Raw genomic sequence first — 21,858 nt, 5'->3', positions numbered from 1 at the left:
CAAAGCCTTCAAAAAATCATTATATCTGCTAACTTTTTCAAAAAATTCCCATATCCCACTGCTTTTAAAACAATGCTGACCACTCTATGACCTCTGTTTTTAAATGAACACCAATAACATTCTACAAGATATGCTCAAATATTTCTTTCTACAGATGTCAGTTTGATCTTTATTTCCCTGATTCATGCTTCACTGCTTTTTTGAAAATCAGGATAGCATTTCATACCTTTCTATTGTTACGACTAGGTGAGAAGGGGTGAACTGGTTCCCCTCTATTTAACCTCCTTGGTTAGTCACAACAGAGTTATAAGTTTCTTTTTTCACAAGAATATGCCTTTTCCGAATCAGAATGTTTTTAACTATTTAAGCTGGGAGTAATAGGCAGCCAATCAAACAAGGCTTTCTTGAATCAAAGGGAGAGCAAATTTATAAACCACACACTCACACACACACCAGAAATAAGGGGAGTAAGAGTCCAATAATAAAAAAAGTAAAAGAATATACGGTTAAGTGTCCTTTGTAGGTTCTTGAGGCGTAGATTTTAAACACTGGCTGATTTGGGTTAGCTGGTTTTTTGGATATGGTCTGATGTAGCTGGTGATGTAATTATTATGAGATCTTGGTTCGCTGGTAGGTTTCTGGTAGAGCTGGCTTCTTGAACCAGGCAATGCACTTGTTCCAAAAGAGAACGAGGGGGAGAGAGCAACCTTTAGCCCATTTCCTATGCTGAAGACTTTCTTGACACTGCCTGTATCATTTGCAATCTTGCTACAGTGGCTGGGCAGCCTTGCCTTGAAATACTTCACTTATTGTGTATTTCCAAGAGGTTTTGGGTGTGTCTATCTGTGGCAGCAATTGTTTCAATATCCAGTACTTTGAATTTTTAATGTCTCTTCCTTAGACAGTTACAAGTTTCAATGGGTGTCTGGATTATAGGAAATGTCTCTCTCTTCACGATCCCCTGAGGCTGATTTGTTTGTTTTTCACCTTGGAAATGTGGCTTTGTATTTTTAAGTAGTTTGCTCTCCCTCAGTTCAAATTGCAAAATTTCCAGTCAGTTGAAAGTTGAAAAATCATATTTTCAAAAGTAAAGGTGCATAGTCTTGTGACACTATCCTCAAGTATAATCCCATTATTTATGGAGCTTCTATAAATGTTAATCATCTGAATACCTTCACTTCATTGATGATTTGATTGTTTATGTTATGTGGCCCAGAAGCCCTGTGAACATTTAATTGCTTCTGTTCTTTCATATCAGTAACCCCTATAGCGGTCACATATTTTAGGAAAAATTAGGAAATGGACTTAACCCGCAGCTATCTTTTAGTTAAGGTTGATGGAAGGAATCAATTCAACATTTTTTTATTTCTTGAACTCAATAATATTTAAACCAACTTTCCCCTAAGAGGACCAATGCAATTTTTAATATTCTCGTTTACTGGAAAAAAAATCTGGAAAAACCATGGCCCATAACTTTCAAGTTCTGGGGCATCATGCCTGGGGGCTTACCCCATAGGTATACCAGAGGACATGCCCCCTGCCCCCCGGGAAATGCCCAGGTAAGGATTGCATACAATTGCCTGGGAAGCTCAAATTTCCAGAACTACGAGACAAATAGCAAACTTTGTATGGCTCTGGCTGTCTTACAGTTACCTAGAAAAAGCTAAAAGAATTAAAAGCACTTCTAACTTCTGGGTAACTACAGTGCTGACACCCACCCCCCCAACCCCTCACTCCCCAAAACGCCACACTAATGTGCCCACCCACCCAGGGACACTCCGGCTGCCCTCCCCGCCCCCTGACTACAACCCTCCCCGCGACTACCTTCTCCAACCCTAAATGACCATCTTGGGCCCTCTCCACTCTCACCCTGACCAATCAACTGACCCAACCTAATGCCCAGCTCCAATCCAGCCCACTTACCTTTACTCCCTGGCTTCTCAAAGTGGTTGGACCTTTAAACCTACCTGCTTTATAGCAGCCAGTGTCATAAAAGGTGGCGTGTCTTCCTTACCTCCGACTCAGCTGCCCTCGAGGGAAGGCCTTGGAACCCGTTGCACTACACTGCTCTCACCCTGCCTGAATTGGAAGATTGGCCAAGAAAGGAGCAGCTGCATTTCCAGGTAAGTGAATAGGAGTGAAGCGGCAATCCAACTCTGATTGCCACACCACGGAAGATTCGGGCCCATTATTTGGATCCCTACAGCTGCTACCTGTGGTTTGCCTTTTCCTGTTCGCCTAACCCATCAACTATTTCAGTTTTCCATTTGATCATTTTATGACCTTTCATTCTCTACTTTAAAAGGATTAACTTTATTCAACTTGAGTTCCTTACAATAATGGTCTATAGACTGATGCAAATCCCAAATATTTAATTTGTTGTATTATTTATTTGATCCACACCTGGTCAACTAAAAGGGAACAGGCTTTCAGGCTATGGCATTGTCTAAAAGAAAGATCAATTTCTCGGAAAAGTCTTGCTACTGGTAATCTATACGGACTTTTTGAATGCTGATCTGGAACTGTTACAGATCTTGTAGTCTCTGCAAAATCATGGAGGTCTATTTAACTTCCAGCAATTCTCCCAATGTTCTTCTGACATAACCTTGCAGGAAACTGGCTGCCAACCCACATTTTGCCATAATTATGAGAGACTCTGTGTTGACTCCTTATTAAATTAAGTTAATTGGTCTCTATGATTTTGGACTATACTGTGTTAAAAAGCAGTAGCTTGAAAGGCCAGCTTGGCAAGCTGCAGAGGAAATCCACAATTGAATGAATATACACCTTTCAGACACTGGTACAAAGTTAGCCAACTACAAGAGTCTTTAATAAAACTCAAAGCAATAATTTATGCCAAGGGAAGAGTGGACTTGCCTCACAGAAGTCTATGTAGGTGCCGCAAATCAGTCATTCATTTACCATGACTCAGTGCATTCTCTGAGCAATTTACACATATAGGTCACCCCTTTACCAAATACATTTTGAGAGAGAGAGAGAGAGACTAAGCCGCCACATTCCATTAGAAGCTTCAGATTCATTCTGGACTACTAATTATTGACAATTTATTGGCAGTAGCTTACCTGTAATGCACTGAAGCTGCCCATCCTCTCTTCTTATAGTAAATGTCTCACCTGGGTTGACTTGAACCAAAATAACCTATAATTATATACATTAAGATATTAAAATATGCATTCAATTTTGTCAACTAAAATGTTTTAACTTCACATTTTTTAAATTTTGAATTATTGGGATGAAATACAAGAAAAGCACCTCACATTTATTTAGTTCCTTAACACAGCATCATTTCTCAAAGTACTTCTGTATTAAGCTGGGTTTTGTATTATATTATGAGCATTACAATTATAATGTGTCCTTTTCTGTTTCATTTTAATCTCGAATCATTAGATAATCCAAAGAGCTCTAAGCTTTGAATGCCATTCCTTTCCCCCTTCATGGGAACATGTTCACTTGGTACCCGAGTCCATCTTCTCTTGGAAGGCTTGTTATTGTTAAATTACTGTTTTGCTACCAACCTTTGATTGCAATCCGCCTGGGCCAGATCCATTTTCAACTCTATGACGTTAACACAGTTAAATATTTTTACACTTGATTGGACCGTTGCCCTTTTCCATAATTACTTAAATCTGATGATATCATCACTGTTTCTCAAATGCTCTCCCACTGAAACATGCTCCACTTACCCTCTCTACATTCCCCAGAACTAGGTCCAGCACTACTTCCTTTCTCAGTGGGCTGGAAACACACTTATCAAGAAAGTTCTCTTATACATATTTCAGAAATTCCTTTCCCTCTTTGTCCTTTAAATGATTACTATCCTAGACTAGATCGAGATAATTGAAGTCCCCCCCCACCCCCATTATGACTGATCTATAGCTCTTGGATCCTTCTGTAATTTGCTTGCAAAATCTGCTCCTCTGTCTCCTTTGCATTATTTGACAGCCCATAGTATTCATCCAGCAGCAATTAGCTCCTCTACTATTCTTTAATTCTAACTAGATTTTGTTTTTGGCCCCTCATCCACATCATCCCCCTCCAGTTATATAACAGTATATTTGATCTATACTTTCACCCTCACCTTTATCCTTTCCTACCTTTACTGAATTTCTTGTAACTGGGAATGTAATGTTCCAATCTGTCCCTTCTGAACCATGTCTCCGTTATTGCAATTATACATTGTCCCATGTAGCATCTTGTGCCTGCAGCTCACCAATCCTATTTAGTACAATGTTCAGCAGTTTAATGTTTTGTGGTTGAGGAGTAGACTTGTTTAGCAAACAAGACACAGGCACAATAAAATATTTCAAGATAATAAAAGCAAAATACTGCAGATATTGGAAATCTGAAACGAAAACAAGAAGTTATGCTGGGGATATTCAGCAGGTCTGGCATCAACCGTGGAGAGAAAGACAGTTAATGTTTTGAGTCAAATGGTTTTGTGAAGGGGAGGTCGTGTCTCACGGACTTGATTGAGTTTTTCGAGGAAGTGACAAAGATGATCGACGATGGAAGGGCAGTGGATGTTATATACATGGATTACAGTAAGGCCTTTGATAAGGTCCCTCATGGCAGACTGGTACAGAAGGTGAAGTCGCATGGGATCAGAGGTGAGCTGGCAAGATGGATAAAGAATTGGCTTGGTCATGGAAGACAGAGGGTAGCAGTGGAAGGGTGCTTTTCTGAATGGAGACCTGTGACTAGTGGAGTTCCGCAGGGATCAGTGCTGGGGCCTTTGCTGTTTGTAGTATACATAAATGATTTGGAGGAAAATGTAACTGGGCTAATTAGTAAGTTTGCAGACGACACTAAGGTTGGAGGAGTTGCAGATAGTGAAGAGGATTGTCAAAGGATACAATGGGATATAGATCAGTTGGAGACTTGGGCAGAGAAATGGCAGATGGAGTTTAATCCAGACAAATGCGAGGTAATGCATTTTGGAAGGTCTAATACAGGCAGGAATTATACAGTAAATGGCAGAACCCTTAAGTGCATTGACGGGCAGAGGGATCTGGGTGTACAGATCTACAGGTCACTGAAAGTGGCAACGCAGGTGGATAAGGTAGTCAGGAAGGCATATGGCATGCTTGTCTTCATAGGCAGGAGTATTGAGTATAAAAGCTGGGAAGTCATGCCGTAGCTGTATAGAACCTTGGTTAGGCCATACTTGGAATATTGCGTGCAATTCTGGTCATCACATTACCAGAAGGAAATGGAGGCGTTGGAGAGGGTGCAGAGGAGGTTTGCCAGGATGCTGCCTGGTCTGGAGGTTATTAGTTATGAGGAGAGGTTGGAGAAACTTGGATTGTTCTCACTAGAGCAACGGAGATTGAGGGGCGACTTGATATAAGTTTACAAAATTATGAGTGGCATGGACAGAGTAGATAGTCAGAAGCTTTTTCTCAGGGTGGAAGAGTCAATTACTAGGGGACAGAGATTTAAGGAGAGGAGAAAACTATAGAGGAGATGTGTGGGGCAGGTTTTTTACGCAGAGGGTAGTGAATGTCTGGAATTCGCTGCCAAAGGTGGTGGTGGAAGCAGGTATGATAGTGGTGTTTAAGAGGCAGCTCGACAAATACATGACTAGGATGGGAATAGAGGGATACGGACCCCGGAAGTGCAAAATGTTTTAGTTGACGGGCAATATGATTGGCGCAGGCTTGGAGAGCCGAAGGGCCTGTTCCTGTGCAGTACTTTTCTTTGACTCTTCTTCAGAACTTTAGAACATTTTCAGCTCTGAAGAGGAGTCATATTTAACTCAAAACTCTGTTGCTCTCTCCACAATTGCTGCCAGACCTGAGTATTTGCAGCACTTGAGGGAAATACAAGCGAAGTCTCTCTCAAGTTTAAACAGTTGAGGAGTGTTCTAAACACTCTGTAGGTTGCTGAGACAATTTAAATTTCCAAGACTAAAATCAACAAATTTTGATTAGGTAAGGATTGAATAGTGAAATAGGCCTGAGGGGCAGAATGGCCAACTGCTGTTCATATGTTGTCTCATATTTGTGCCTTTAATTTAATCTAAATTATCACAACAATAACCATAGTTCAAACTCATCTTAGAAATGGAAACAAAATATATTTGACATTTCATTATGCCAACCCAGACTGAGGTTCTATTTTCACCTCAGCCACAACAATGATAAGTCATCCAGGAAATACAGATGGTATCATGGTGCTTATGAGGTTGACCCAGCTCTGTTAAAAAATAAGGCTGTCAGCACAGGAGAACTATGTCTCAAAGTCCCAATCCAGGGCTTGCACACAGAACTCGAGATTGACACTCCAGTGCAGTACTGAGAGAGTGCTGCTCTGTCAAAAGCATTGTCTCCTCTAATTTTTTCCATCCACGTGCGAAACAAATTTTTCAATGTGGACCAATATCAAGGTAATGGGCAGATGTGTGCCAGTAGAAAAAAATATATAGTATATATTCTTAAAAAGTTACCATAAATATGGAAGAAGAAAAAAAAATCACCCCAGCCATTGTCAAGGTAACATGCTGGTCCACAAATTACCAGATTTACTGAACTCAATTTGAAATTTACTACTGTGATATTTGAACTCTCATCCTCCAGGTTAGGTACCATAACTACTACACACGATCATACATGAGAAAGGCATCTGTTAGTTTTTATACTGTAGCTTGTATTTTAGTCACTTGATTGGAGAAAAGTTGAATTGGTGGAGAAGGCTCAAGATAAGAGAAGGATCATTTCTTTCATGTTGACAAGCTCAAAATAGAAAGAACTAAGGAATTTTGAATCGATAGAAAAATGAAAAAGGCAACTGTTATTTTTTCTGCTTATTGAGCTTTTTCTTTACTTAAAATTGCTATGAGTAGTGAGGAAAGTAGCTCAGTAATTTCTTCATATCAACAGATATAATCAAGGAAAGCTATAGTGTCTCTGTGAATTTGGAGAGGGGTTGGCTCTTGTGAACTGGAGGATGAAGGTCAGAGATACACGAACATATGAATTAGGAGCAGAAGTAGGTCATTTGGCCCCTTGAGCCTACTCCACCATTCAATAATTTGTTGCCAATTCTACATTCCCATCTACCTCCGATAACCTTTGATTCTCTTGTCTAATAAGGATCTATCGACCTCTGTTTTAAAAATATTCAATTACCCCGCCTCCACCACCTTCAGAGGCAGAGGGTTCCAAAGTTACACAACCCTCAGAAAAAACTTCCCCTCATCTCTGTCCTAAAAGGACAACCCGTAATTTTAAAACAGTGCCCCCTAGTTCTGGACTCACCCATAACAGCAAACATTCTTTCCATGTCCACCTTGACAATGCCATTTAGAATCTTATATACTTCGATCAAATCACTCCTCACTCTTCTAAACTCCAGTGGAAACAAGCCCAGTCTGTCTAACCTTTCCTCATAAGAGAACCCGCTCACTCCAGGTATCAATCTAGTAAATCCCTGCTGAACCACCTCCAACACATTTACATCCTTCCTTAAATAAGACAACCAAAACGGCAAACAATATTCAAGATGTGGTCTCACCACATACCTGAAGCATAACATCCTTTCTTTTATGTTCAATTCCTCTTGTAATAAAGGATAGCATTCCATTAGCCTTCTTAATTACATGTACTAGAACACCTAGATCTCTCTGCACCTCAGAATTCTGCAGCCATTCTAGTAATACTCTGCTTTTTTGATTCTTCCTGCCAAAATGAACAACTTCACATTTGCCTACATTATACTCCATCTGCCAGATTTTTGCCCACTCACTCAATCTGTCTATGTTTGTCTGCAATGTTATGTCCTCTTCACAACATACTTTCCTACCTATCTTTGTGTCACCAACAAATTTAGCTATGATAACTTCACTCCCTCATCTAAGTCATTGATATACCTTGTAAAAAGTTGAGACCCCAGCACAGAGCCCTGTTGGGCTCCACAAGGTGGAATTCAACGCCCTCCCGTTGTGAATTTGGTGGCAGAGTGGTACTTAATCAGGCCGGAAGTCCTTCCTGCCCACTACCAATTGAGACCCTTAAGTGAGCAATTAATGCCGACTTAAGAGCCTTATCTTCCACTGCTGGTGTTAACCCAGCTGCGAGGGGGCTAGTGGGGTTTCACCGTGCAGGGAGCACATCAAGTAAAGCCGTGTGGAGTTGCTTGAAGGCTCCGGGGGTCAGGGATGAGTGGCTGGGGCCTTGTTCAAAGGCATCCAATGCCTGACCGAGGGACCCTGCATCGGGACAGGGGTGTTGTCTCTCTCAGCCACCCCCTTGCCCTTGCTGCTGACACCCCATCCTCCTCCTCCTTGAGACCCCCACCCCACCATCTCCCCTTGACATTCAATAGCATTACCATTGCTGAATTCCTCACCATCAACATTTTGGGGGTTGCCATTAACCAGACACTGAACATGACCAGCTATATAAATACTGTGGCTACAAAAGCAGGTCAGATGCTGGGAATTGTGTGTTGAATAATTCACCCAACCCCTCAAAGCCGGTCCACTATCTACAAGGCACAAGTCAGGGGTGGGATAGAATACTCTCCACTTAGCTGGACAAGAGCAGCTCCAACAACACCCAAGAAGCTTGATACCATCCAGGGCAAAGCAGCCCGCTTGACTGGCACCCCAGCCACCAACTTAGACATTCACTCCCTCCGCCACTGATGCACAGAGGCAGCAGTGTGTACTATATACTCACCAATGAGCAACTCACCAATGCTCCTTTGACAGCACCCTCCAACCCGTGACCTCTATCGCCTAGAAAGACAAGGGATGAAGGTACATAGGAATACAATCACCTTCAAGTTCCCCTCCAAGCCAAACACCATCCTGACTTGGAATTATATTGCCGTTCCTTCTTTGTCACAGGATCGAAACTGTGGAACTTCTTTTCCAGCAGGACTGGAACGTACCAGCGCTAGATGGTCTTTACCGGATCTCGAAGGCTGCTCAACAACACCTTATCAAGGGTAAGTGGGAATAGGCAACAAACCCTGGTCTTTCCAGCGACGTCCACATCCCATGAAACAATGGGCAGAATTTTCCCCCTGTCGGGTTCAAAGTTGAAGAGTGGGCGGCAGAGGCACGCCTCTGATCAGCACCTCCAATTGGGGGCGTGCTGCCATTTTACACGGGCAGGCCAATTAAGGCCCGCCCAGTGTGACGTCTGCACAGAAGCGCTGTGCCTTCCCTGTGCGGGTGGGGTGAATTCTTCAGCCGAGAGTGCGCTCTTCCGCGCATGTGCACGAAAGAGCGCACTCATCTCCCTGAGGCAAAGTGCTGCCTCAGAGATCGGCTGTACATTAAAAAATTAAAAATAGAAAAAAAAATTCCCTGACACTGTCAAGAGTTGGGACATGCCCATAACTGTTAAAAACACTAATTAAATTTTTAAAAACCTACATGAAACCTCATCTTGCCCATGGATGAGGTTTCATGCTTTTTCTAATGCCCGCCAGGGCTCCTGGCCTGCCTGTCAACCTTAAGGTTGGACAGGTAGGTCCATTAATTACTTAAATGACTCCGTCAATGGCCTCAATTGGTCATTGACAGGTTGGCAGGCACACAGCTGATTTTGCTGAGCCCCCGCCCACCTGAAAACTTAAATGGGGCACGGTGACGTCGTGAGTTCCACCCGATGTCACCACGTGTCATTTTACGTGTCAGCGAGCGGGCCTTGCACCCCCCGCCGGGGAAAGTCCTGGCCAATAAAAAAATGCTGATGGTTAAATTTCGGATGTATATCTACCTTGGCAGTTAACTGTCAATCGCCATTAACTGGTGCATTCTCCATGCCAATGCCTCTATCAATCAGAGTCCAACTGCTAACCAGTCAGCACTTACTTCTCATACAGTATGAAGTTGTTGCTTCCTCTAACATTGGTATTCTTGCGACTGTCCTGACGAGTACAAGGTGAAAAGCTTTGACAAAATGTCTTATTTCAGCAATACTCAAGTTCTCTACTACCTGTACAAACGACTATTTTAACCAATTTAATGGGATCCCTTGAAGAAGTAACATGTTGTGGACAAAGAGGAACCGGTGGATGTACTGTACTTAGAGTTCCAGAAAGCATTTGATAATGTGCCACATCAAAGGTTGTCGTGGAAAATAAAGGCACATGGTGTAGGGGGTAACATATTGGCATGGATAGAAGATTGGCTAGCTAACAAGAAACAGAGAGTAGGCATAAGTGGGGTTTTCTGGTTGGCAAGATATAACGAGCAGTCTGCCACAGGGATCAGTGCTGGTGTCTCAGCTTTTCACAATTTATATAAATTACTTGGATGAATGGACCAAAGGTATAGTTGCTAAATTTATTGGTGTCACAAAGGTAGGTAGGAAAGTAAGTTGTGAAGAGGACATAAGGAGGCTACGAAAGGATTAAAAATTGGATACATGAGTGGGCAGAGATCTGGCAAATGCAGTATAATGTGGGAAAATTTGAAAATTGTCAAATTTTGGCAGGAAAAATGAAAAAGCAGCATATTATCTAAATGGTGAGAGATTGCAGAGCTCTGAGATGCAGAGAGATCTGGGTATCCTAGCGTATGAATCGCGAAAGGTTAGTATGCAGGTACAGCAACTAATTAGGAAAGCTAATAGAATGTTAACATTTATTGCAAGGGGAACTGAATACAAAAGTAGAGAGGTTATGCTTCAGTTATACAGGGCATTGTTGAACCACACCAGGAGTACTATATACAGTATTTGTCTCCTTATTTAAGGAAGGATATAAATGCATTGTGTTATGGACAGGAGAGAGACAGACAAACTGTACTTAATTCCACTCACCACCTGTTCGTAAGCAGAAGGTTTTTTGAATTATTTTTAAAGTGGAGTGTTTTCCCAAACACATGGTTTGAGAGATCCAATTTACTAATAACCTGCAGCAAACCCACATTATAATTAACTCTGAAGGTTAGTTTATTCCACATTCAAAAACCGGAGGAGTATTCGCAACTTCCCACTCCACCACACGTACTCACACGTGTACATGCACACAGTAAAAGGGAGATAGAAAATGGAGTTTTACAACAATGGATAGTAACAGTACAAGAACCACAGAAATAAATATTAGTTCATGTGATTTCCAGAGTTCAGCTGGCTGAAGACCAGAGTTGTAGACTTCGCTTTACAGTTGGTGCTAATATCGCAAGATGAAGTTGGTACACAGAGACTGGGTTGGTTCTGCAGGTGATGGTTGGAAATCTTCCAGCAGAGAGAGACTTGAGGCGCAGGCTGCGGTTCTGTCTAGCGGGCTGCTTCTTGGTGATTCACCAGCTGGCTGTTAAACAGCAGACTGTGAGGCTAAGTTAAAACTGCCCAAAAAGGCCAGCGGCTTGGGTCATGTGACATGTCATATTACTGGTTCGTTTGCAGCTTATCAGTTTCTGTGCTTCTGGCCAGAATTCCATTGTTCCTTCTTAGGAGAGGGGCAAAATGGTTATTAGCATTCTCTTCCAGTATAATGGGTTTTGACCTTTCTCTTTTATGATCGTTCAGTTGGGGAAGCCAGTTCATCTGCACTTCCTCTGCTTTCGTTGATTACAAGGGGTCTGTACAATGAGCTGTGAAATTCCATAAACTGAGTGAAGAATTCTTTTGTTCTTGGAACTCCTGGTGGTAGCTCCAAGACAAAAGGGCCAACCCTGTGGTCATGTAACTTGTAATAGCTTTTTTTGGTTCAACAGAAAGTCAATTTTTTTAAAAAATGGCAAAACAATAATGTTCTGGATTTCTTTTCATATTACATCCAACCCAACGGTTGGAAGCAGTTCAGTGAAGGTTTAGACGAATACCTGGAATAGGCAGGCTTGTCTTATGAGGAAAGGTTGCATAGGCTAAGCTTTATCCACTGAAGATAGAAAAATAAGAGGTGACTTAATTCAAACATATAAGATCTTGAAGGGTCGCGACAGGATGGATGTGGAAAGAATCTAGAACTTGGGAGTCACAGTTTAAAAATAAGGGGTCAATCATTTCAGACAGAGATGAAGGAAAAAGTTTTGAGGGCCGTGAGTCTTTGGAGCAATCTTCCTCAAAAGGCAGTGGAAGCAGTCTTTGAATATTTTTAAGGCAGTGGTAGATAGATTCTTGATAAGGAAGGGAGTGAAAGGTTATCAGGGATAGGCAGGAATGTGGAGTTGGGGTTACAATCAGATCAGCAGCGATCTTATTTTGAATGGTGGCCTACTCCGGCTCCTAATGCGTATGTTTGTATGTTATCCCGAAAAAGGGTTTGGATACTGTGTCAATCAAAAGTTGGAAGATGGGAATCACTAGATTTTGTTGGATAGAGATATCAAGGGAAATGGAGTGAAGAAATAGATCAGCCACATATAATTGAATCAAGAGATGGGCTGGAGAGGTTCAATGATCTGCTCCTATACCAATGGTCTTATGATATTAGAGCACCAGTCTGACAACTGAGTTGGTCATAGCTTTCAGGATGATGCAGACAGAGCTACCAGTCAACATAACGTCTCTCTTGGTCATGCCTTACATTTAAGCAAATAGTTATCTTGCTGATAAAGAATCATACTAGTTTTGATCTATAAACGATGCTGTATTATCTACTGAGGTTACAGGAGAGAGAGATAAAATAATACCTCTGTAATAAAATAAGACATGTCTAAATCCTCTTTTTTAAAAAAACACACATGCTTCTTTCCTCACCCCAAATTAAACTGGCTCTTTCACAGTGTTTAACATTAATTATTTATCTCTTTATTTTTATGTTGTCTTCCACTCTCTGTTTCACATCTTTCCTTCTGAGTTATATGAATGCTTGCCTCTGACTTATTTCTGTTTTTGAAAGTCTCTCTTCTGCTTGTTCTTTTTGCTGTATATTGTCTACTCTGTCTCTATGTCTTGATACACTTCCCCTCTACATATTTCTCTCCAGACAACTTTTACACTCTCTTTGTTCAGCTTTCCTTTCTCCCTATTACAAGGGTTGGCTATCTCATTTTCTGTCAATGGAGTATGGGTCTAATCAATGCAGTGAAACTGTAGAGCAGAAAAATCATTCCCATTATGTTCAAATATCTAAATAGTTTGTATTCTTGCAGAGCACCGTATCTTAAATCAAATGATTACAATATTGCAAATGTATCGAATCAGTTTCTCAATTTGAAAATATACTTAGAGTTGAATATGAAGTTGGTATGTTATTGCAAACATTGTGAAAATATACAGGGATTTGGATGGCTGGTGTTTACGATCATTCAACATGAAACATGTTGCGTGGCACTACCACTGTGCTAACTGGGATAGATTTTGAACAGATCTAGCAATTAAAAAACGGGCATCCATGAGGCACTGCGGGCCATCAGCAGCAACAGAAATGTATTCAACCATAACCTGTAATATCATGACCCATCATATCCCCTAATCTACCATTACCATCAGGACAGGGGATCAACCCTGGTTCAATGAAGAGTGCAGGGGGGGCATGCCAGGAGCAGCACCAGGCATACCTAAAAATTAGGTGTCAACATGATGAAGCAACAACACAGGGCCACTAGTGTACCAAACAGCGGAAGTAGCAAGTGATAGACAGAGTTAGATGATCCCACAATCAGCAAATCAAATCTATGCTCTGCAGTGCTGGCAGATCATGTCATGAATGGTTGTGGATGTTTAAACAACTAACTGGAGGAGGATGATCTATATCAGCCACCTCCTAAGGTCTCCAGCATCACAAATACAAGTCTTCAGCCAATTCAGTTCACTCCACGTGATAACAAAGGCTATGGGCCCAAGTATGTTCTGTCCACAAAGAGCAGGACAAATCCAACCCTATTAATTACCTCCCCATCAGTCTACTCTCAATCATCAGCAAAGTGATGGAAGGGGTTGACAGTGCCATCAAGCAGCACTTACACAACAATAACTTGCTCGCCGATACTTAGTTTGGGTTCTGCCAGGGCCACTCAGCTCCTGACCTCATTCCAGCCTTGATCCAAATTGGACAAAAGAGCTGAATCCAAGAGGTGAGGTTGATATTGAATGCCCTTCACATCAAGGCAGCATTTGACAGTGTCAAGGAGCCCTAGTAAACTGAAATTAATGGGAGTTGGGGGGGGGTGGGGGAGGCAGGAAGAATTCTTGCTGTTGTCATACCTAGCACAAATAAAGCTCCTTTGACAGCACCTTCCAAATCCATGATCTCTACCACCTAGGAGGACAAGGGCAACAGATGCATGGGAACATCACCACCTTCAAGATCCCCTCCAAGCCACACACACCATCCTGACTTGCAACTATAATCGCTGTTCCTTCACCGTTGTTGGGTTAAAACCTTGGAACCCCTTTCCTAACAGCACTTTGGGTATAACTACACTACTTGGACTGCAGTGGTTCTAGGCAGCAGCTCTCCACCATCTTCTCTAGGGCAATTGGGGATGGGCAATAAATGCCAACCTAGCTAATGATGCCCACATATGGTGAAAGAATAAAACAAACTACAAAAGTACAATCAAATACTTTCAACACCCTCTTTAAAGGCACAAACGTTGAAATGATAAATCAGATCCATTCAGCATCATTTAATTGAGAGTCACAGGCCTGGAGCGAAAATAATCTTTGGCTCAGAATCAGGTCAATGCCAGGAGCCAACACATGTGCACTTACAAAGCTCAGAAGGAGTGGAGAATTTCAGTGGAGGAATCAATGCTGCAGCAAGAAGCAGAATGTGACGTAAGCCAAGGACCATGGTAATGGGAAGGCCACGCATGAGTTGGGGCTCTCAGATAAGTTGGGAAGTGGGACTCTGGGGCAGATATAGTGAGAGAATCTAGGCCAGGGACAGACCAGGAATCTAAAACATAACCAAAGGACAGGCAAATCTGCAATGTAATATTGCATCATATATGATGCCAGAGAGTTTGTTCACTATGTTTGCAATGTCATTACACAATCCAACTATGAATAATTGAGAGATTGTTGCAGGAGAATATGACATTTAATAATCACAGTATTATTCACAATTCCAAGCCTTTATCCATTTTGAGGCTATAAAGGACGAGGTAGGTGAAGCCAGAGGATGACATCCAGCTGGTTTGCAGGCTTATGTCAATATGTTGCCTCAGTATTAAAGAATATTGGTAATGGTAATGATCTGGTTATGCACATTTATTGAGTTGCCTAATATATACAGAAGAGCAGTAACATGACAGTTATCGGTAACCATGCATGACATGTGCCACCTCTTCTGTTGAGGGAGGACCGAGAACCCATGGAAAAGGAAGTCAAGCTCTCACATCAAGACACTGGTCAGTCACATAAGGGAGCCAATCTTTCATGCTAAAGGCCCAAACCTTTACATTCAGAAGTGGTATAACACCACTCAATAGCTCCAGCTGGAGCAACCACAATCCCAAAAATATGTTCCCTGTAGGTGAAAACGACATGGGGAAGAACAACAAGATGAGGCAAGAAGCACAGAACAGGAAAGAGGCAATGCAGGTGTTCAAAGAAAGGTAGGCACAAGGCACAATATATATCCTGTAAAAGTTTCTTGTTGGAATGTCAAAACAGATCTTTCATCTCTCTAGTTCTTGCAGCTTATGGATAGATCCCTCTACAATCATAGCCAGTTTGGGCTTCACTAGTTTGAAATGTTTGTTATTTTATTTCTAACCTGATACTTATTTAAATAACAGCCTGGCTTGGCTGCCTTCTGATTTACTTGTAGTTGCTCCACTTCTTGTTGTAAACTAAAATCTTAGATTCTGAAAGGACAGTTCTAATTTATCACTCTCCCCATCTTTCCTGCTATGGAGATCCCTTTAGCAGACAGGGATCTAGATAACTCAAAATGCCTATTGAGCTTCTGTAACAGCCAGTGAACCAAGCTGCATTTTGCAAATGTCAATTTATCCCATCTGTTAAATGCTTTAAAACACACCATTAATGATCGCCAATGTCCACTAATTGCAATATAGTATGAATGGAGTTCTGCTTGTTCAGCCACTAGCATTATAACATTGGCCACATGTACATTCTCTTCATCCACTGCACATCAGCCTATTAAGGTTCTGATTGCATTATCCTCTTCAAAGAAAACTGCTTGAGATTTCAAAAGGGAAAGTGCCCTTACAGTCAAGGATCATCTTGTGCTCAGCAGTTCCGATCAAATTTGCAAAGAACACCTCTGAAAATGTATTGAATCCTACATGCAAGGTCTTGCACTATTACACTAGAGACTGTCTTTTCAAGAATTTACTGGGGCACCATAAAAAAAAAGAATTCCTTCAATCATCCCAGCTTTACACATTTGTAAGTCATTAATTGTGTGGCACTGTAACTTTTTTATGGTTGCGTGAATCATTTTAGTTATAAATAAATTGGTCAATATTTTTTAACCAATACAAGATCATCAGCCATTGTAATATTTTCTGTCTTCCAGATTGGCAAAAGGCATAGTGCTTTCTATGCTCTCTTCAGTAACTGGTGGGCCTAACTATTCTACTTCAGAACTGCAGGCAATAAGCAAAGTTTCAGCTAGTAAAAGGCACAATTTATTTTCAGAACTGTTATCCGGCTGTTTGAATAACAAAAGGAAATTGGTCAGAGCTTTGCCCAATTATCAAAGGGTATAAATTTATGGGCCTACAACAGACATTCTTCTGGATTCAGCATCACCAATCACTTCCATAAGTGGTCTTTGCGATTCCTATTAAGTGGAGAATACCTCAACTGACCAAAATCTAGTAAAATAATAACGTGACCTGGGACAATAACACCAAGACTCTCCACTGTGCTTACTTGATAGTGCAATCTTGCATGCATTGCCATCTGTTTTAATGTTCTGATCATCACTTTGAATCAATTATAAACTGACAAACTGGTTTAATTTCCATAACATGTGAATGATTGGAATAATCTTCACAATGAAATTCAATCAATTGCACCCCACATCATAAAATAAAAATTCGCAACCTTGACCTATTATGGGTTAAACTTACTTAAGTTAGGAGTTCCTAAAATACCTGATCTTTACCTGTCTCTCTTGCAGGCAATGTGCATTTATTTACGCCTCAGCCTGTGTTGTACAGCGTCCCTCTTCTGGCTGACTAGAAAGACTGAGATCCATCCCCTTCCTCATCTATTAGTGTGTCAAGGAGCAGCTTGCAGAGCCAGCTTTGAATGAGGAAGTCCCTCCCTTTAATTTGTAGTTCAACCTTTTTCTCTATCTATGGAGAAGTCAGTCTAGAGTAGTCTGAGCATGGAATAGTCCAGGCGGTGAGAGGCTATATGGCACAGGAAGAAGCAAAGATGCCTATAGGCTGCAAGAGAAAAAAATAATGGTGTGGGAATATATGCAACAACATTCCTTCTTTAGTTAAGACCATCACCAAACACCACCTCCCCGCCTCAACTCCCTTGCTGCATTGAATGCAAACCATTATAACCCATTGAAACCAAAATACAATAGATGTTGAAACTGTGAAATAAAAACAGAACAAACTCAGCAGGTCAGGCAGCATCTGTAGAAAAAGGAACAGAGTCAACTTTTCAGGTTTATGGCCTTTCATCAGAACTGGAAAAAGTTAGAGATGTAAAAGGTTTTGAGTACAGAGACACGTAAAGACAGGAGGAAAAGAAACAACAAAAGAACAGGTCTGTGATAAAGGTGGAAGGCAAGAGGAATCAGTGACAAAAAAGGTTCATGGTGCAATGCAAAAGGAGACAAATAAGGAAATAAAAGATGGCTTGAGAGGGGGTATAAATGAGAGGGGGTGTAAATTACAGTTTCAGAATCATTCCCAATAGCAGCCACCCAAAAACAAAGGGAGTGGTAGTTATGATCTCAATTTGTTGAATTCAATGTCAAGTCCAGAAGGCTGCACAGTGCCAAATTGAAAGATGAGACTCTATTCCTTGAGCTTTCATGAGCTTCATAATTATAATTATTATAACCCATAGTTACTCTATAATGTGATAAATGACTGTTAATTGTATATCAATTGCATTTAATTATATGCAGGTGGAGGCATTCATTGATGTTTTACTTGAGCACATATAAAAAGACACTTACTGAAACTGAGTTAGGAGGTGAAAGCTTTCATGTCTCACTCTGTAAATAAATGTAAGACTGAGCAAAGATTGGCTTCAATACTATTTTTCTCAACTGGTTTTCCAGAATAGAAAAATGGCTTCCCATTGTCTCAAGACTAATGTGCTATATGATAGCAATCACATTTCCCTTTATTCTATTTAGGCTGCCAGATTAAAATTTCCAGACATCCATTACTCAGTGTGTAAAAAAATAGTTTAAAATAGTCTCAAAGTTTGTTACAACTCTAAGAATCAACTATTTGTGAAGTGAATTTAACCTTATATTAGTAACATAATGGGCCTTTGACACAGTAAATAGAGATGCCTTGTAGAAAGTCTTAGCTAGACTTGGATGCCCTGATAAAGCTGCAAATCTGATACAGCAGTTTTATGGTGGCATAATAGTCACTGACTGTTGGTAAATGCACTGACCCCTTTAACATAACAAGTGGTTTAAAGCAGGGTTGCACTCTTCAGTAGACTCTTTGTTGCCATGCTTTCTGGGACATTTGATGGAAAGATTGATGGAATATACATCCAATTCAGAACAGAAGGCACTCTCATCAACCTCAGATGATTGAAATCCTCAACTAAGGCATCAGAGATGACGATACAGAAATTGCGGTCTGCTGATGGTTGTGCTCTTATGTCACACCATAAGCATGGCCTTCAAAGGATCATGGACTATTTCTCAAAAGCAGTTGACAACTATGGGATAACCATCAGCTTAAGGAAGACAGAGATACTCCACCAATCACCACCAAATTCTAACTACGCCCCACCTGCTATAACTATCAATGACACAACCCTAAAGGCTGTAGGTAACATCACCTATCTCAAAAGTTCAATCTCTAGAAATGCATCGATTGACAGCAAGCTGGAAAATAGAATTGCCAGAGCAAGCTTGGCACTTGCCCGTTTATGCAAGATAAGAAATGAGTGATCAACCTTACAACAAAACTTGCTGTGCACAAAGGTGTGGCAATACCTACTCTCCTTATATACCTGTGAGCCTGGACTACCTATTCAGACATATTAAGCAGTTGGGCAGATTCCACGAGATGCATTTGGAACATCATTGGCATCAAATGACAGTGCAATATGCCCAAAGGTACTTCAAAAAGCAGAAAATGTCTGGAGTTGAAGCACTCAGCATCAGGGCCAGCTCACATGGAGTGGACATGTAGTATGTATGACTGATGATAAAATCCCAAAGGCAGTTGTCATGAAGCTATTAATGTATATATTATTGAAAAATATTTTTCTTTTAAATTAGAGGTTTAGTCTGTGGGTGTGTGTTAATTTGATCATCAGTCTGGGTGTTTTGATGTGCACTAGTTTTGATATGTAAGAAAGAGAGATAGAGTGTATTTGCATTTTTGAATAGAAGATTCAAGAAGCAGGGTGAAAACTGACACCTATCTAGCAAATACCAAGCAATATGTTTATATTATTAATAAAATTGGTACTATGAAAGGGTTTTATTGTTAGAAGAGGCTGGTGATACAATGAAAATTTACATTCAATGAGCGATGCTAGATATAACTTCAGCAATGTTGTGCATGTAGGTCAGAAGCATTATGAGATCAAAGGTAGCTGTAAGCCTCCAACTGTCTCCACAAGAACCAAAGTGAAAAGAACCTCATTTTGAATTCATGAGGTGAAAATGCTTTGCCTGGTGTTTGGTTAAGTCTATGGGTTGCTGTTGCCTTAATGCAGATTAGTTTGGGAGTTTGCTACAAGTTATGATAGTAGTAATTTGTAGCCATATGTATAAATATTTAACCTGTGTAAATTAATAAAATGTTTCATTTAATTTAATGCAAAAAACCGCGAGAACTGGTGGTCTGATTCCTGAATTTAGAGTCATATCTCAAACATACCACTTAAAATTATGGTTATGAGGTTGTTTAAAGTTTCCCTCTGGAACTTTTAAATAACTCAGTTTTACCAATTGCATCAGTCATAACAGCGGTCACGTATTCACAACTTAAACTCAGACAAGCCTGCGTGATAGCCAGACATTAAGGTTCAAGGACTCCTTGAAGGTGAAAGTCAGGAAATGTGGCATTTCCACCATGGACTGGAAAAAAAATGCACCAGAAATACCTGGGGAATAATCGCAACTAGTGGTGTTTCCTTCAACAGCAAAGCAAACAACTAATGGTGAAAGGCAAGTTAGAAAGACTGGAAGTCCCAACAAAAGTCAGATAATTTATCCTTGCCCTCACTGTGGAAAGCCAAGCAGGTCTGCAATTGGGCTCCACAGCCACTTTAGAACACACAACAGATGGCTCTATGCACGCAAAAAACAGCCATCTTCGATGACGAGGGGAAACCGACAACAATGAGTCACATAATAGACAAACAAAAATGCCTTTCATGATAAACACTGCTTTGAATGTCATTTTCCAGTACTCCATAAATCCTGGTGTAACACATGAAGACCGGAAGAAAGCAATTGCAGTTCAATGTTCAAAAAAAGGATGACATATAAACCTGATAATTATGGTCAACTCATCAAACATCTACGTAGAAAAAGGACACTATACAGGATCCTAAAAGTAACATTTAAAGAGCAAGAATGGTTGCTGATTAGGCTATGCTTTGAAACATCTATGTTGTGAAGAGGGCACAAGGAGGCCACAAGCGGACATAGATAGGTTAAGTAAAAGATCTGGCAAATGTAGCATAATCTGGGCAACTGTGAAGTTGTCCATTTCGGCAGGAAGAATAAAAAAGCTTATTATCTAAATGGTGAGAGGTTGCAGAGATTCAGAGGGATCTGGGCGTCTTACTGCATGAATCACAAAAGGTTACTGTGCGGGTGCAGCAAGTAATTGGGAAGCTAATAGAATGTTATTGTTTATTGTGAGGGGAATTGGAAATAAAAGTAAGGAGGCTATGCTTCAGGACACAGGTGAGACCACATCTGGAATACTGTGTACAGTATTGGTCTCCTTATTTAAGGAAGGATGTTAATGCATTTGAATCGGTTCAGAGAAGGTTTACTAGATTAATATCAGGAATGGGTGGTTTATCTAATAAGGAAAGGTTGGACAGACTAGGCTTGTACCTGCTGGAGTTTCTAAACTTATTCTTCTAAGAATAAGGCAACTTGATTTAAACATATAAAATCCTGAAGGGTTTTGACAGATGGATATGCAGAGGATGTTTCCTCTTGTGGGAGAATCTAGAACTAGGGGCTCCTGTTTAAAAATAAGGAGTGGCCCATTTAAGACAGGGATGAGGAAATGTTTTTTCTCAAAGAGCAGTGAGTCTTTGGAACTCCCTTCCTCAAAAGGCAGTAGCAGAGTCTTTGAATGTTTATAAGGCAGAGGTAGATAGATTCTTGATAAACAAGTGGTTTATCAGGGGTAGGTAGAAGGTTATAATCAGATCAGCCATGATCTCATTGAATGGTGGAGCAGACTCGAGGGGCCGAGTAGCCTACTCCTGTTCCTAGTTCATATGTTCGTATGTAATACCTGCTAGAAACCTTTGAGAATGTCACCAAGCTATTGAGTGGGTTTCATAAAAGTAAATGTAGTGTTCTGAATTTTCATAAGGCATTCATCAAAGTTCTTTACTTGAAACAAGTGGAAAGATTAAGGCTTGTGGATAAATTGCCCACATGGATTGAACAGTGGTCTAGTGATGGTAGGAAAATGGCACTCATCAATAGAAAATGTATCCAGTGATGTTCTAAATGGATCATGTCTCAGATCACTGTTGTTCACAATATTTGAGAACAATATGCAACAGAGTGTTTATTGTATTATTAAACATG

The 21,858-nt window shown here is 40.7% G+C and overlaps 1 protein-coding gene across 4 annotated transcripts in view; it reads right to left on the bottom strand.

Moving 5' to 3' along the window:
* fndc3a (fibronectin type III domain containing 3A) overlaps positions 1 to 21,858 on the bottom strand; it is a 249,305-nt gene that overhangs the window by 137,336 nt on the left and 90,111 nt on the right. For all 4 annotated transcript variants that reach the window (XM_041211953.1, XM_041211951.1, XM_041211954.1 and 1 more), the window contains exon 3: positions 3,084 to 3,159. In XM_041211953.1, coding sequence (XP_041067887.1) covers positions 3,084 to 3,159 — 76 coding nt within the window. The remainder of the gene's footprint in view (positions 1 to 3,083; positions 3,160 to 21,858) is intronic.

Source organism: Carcharodon carcharias, chromosome 18, assembly GCF_017639515.1.
Source record: "Carcharodon carcharias isolate sCarCar2 chromosome 18, sCarCar2.pri, whole genome shotgun sequence".
Classification (NCBI taxonomy): Eukaryota; Metazoa; Chordata; class Chondrichthyes; order Lamniformes; family Lamnidae; genus Carcharodon; species Carcharodon carcharias.
Note: the sequence above shows the minus strand (reverse complement) of the source record. Positions and strands in the feature narration are given on the sequence as shown.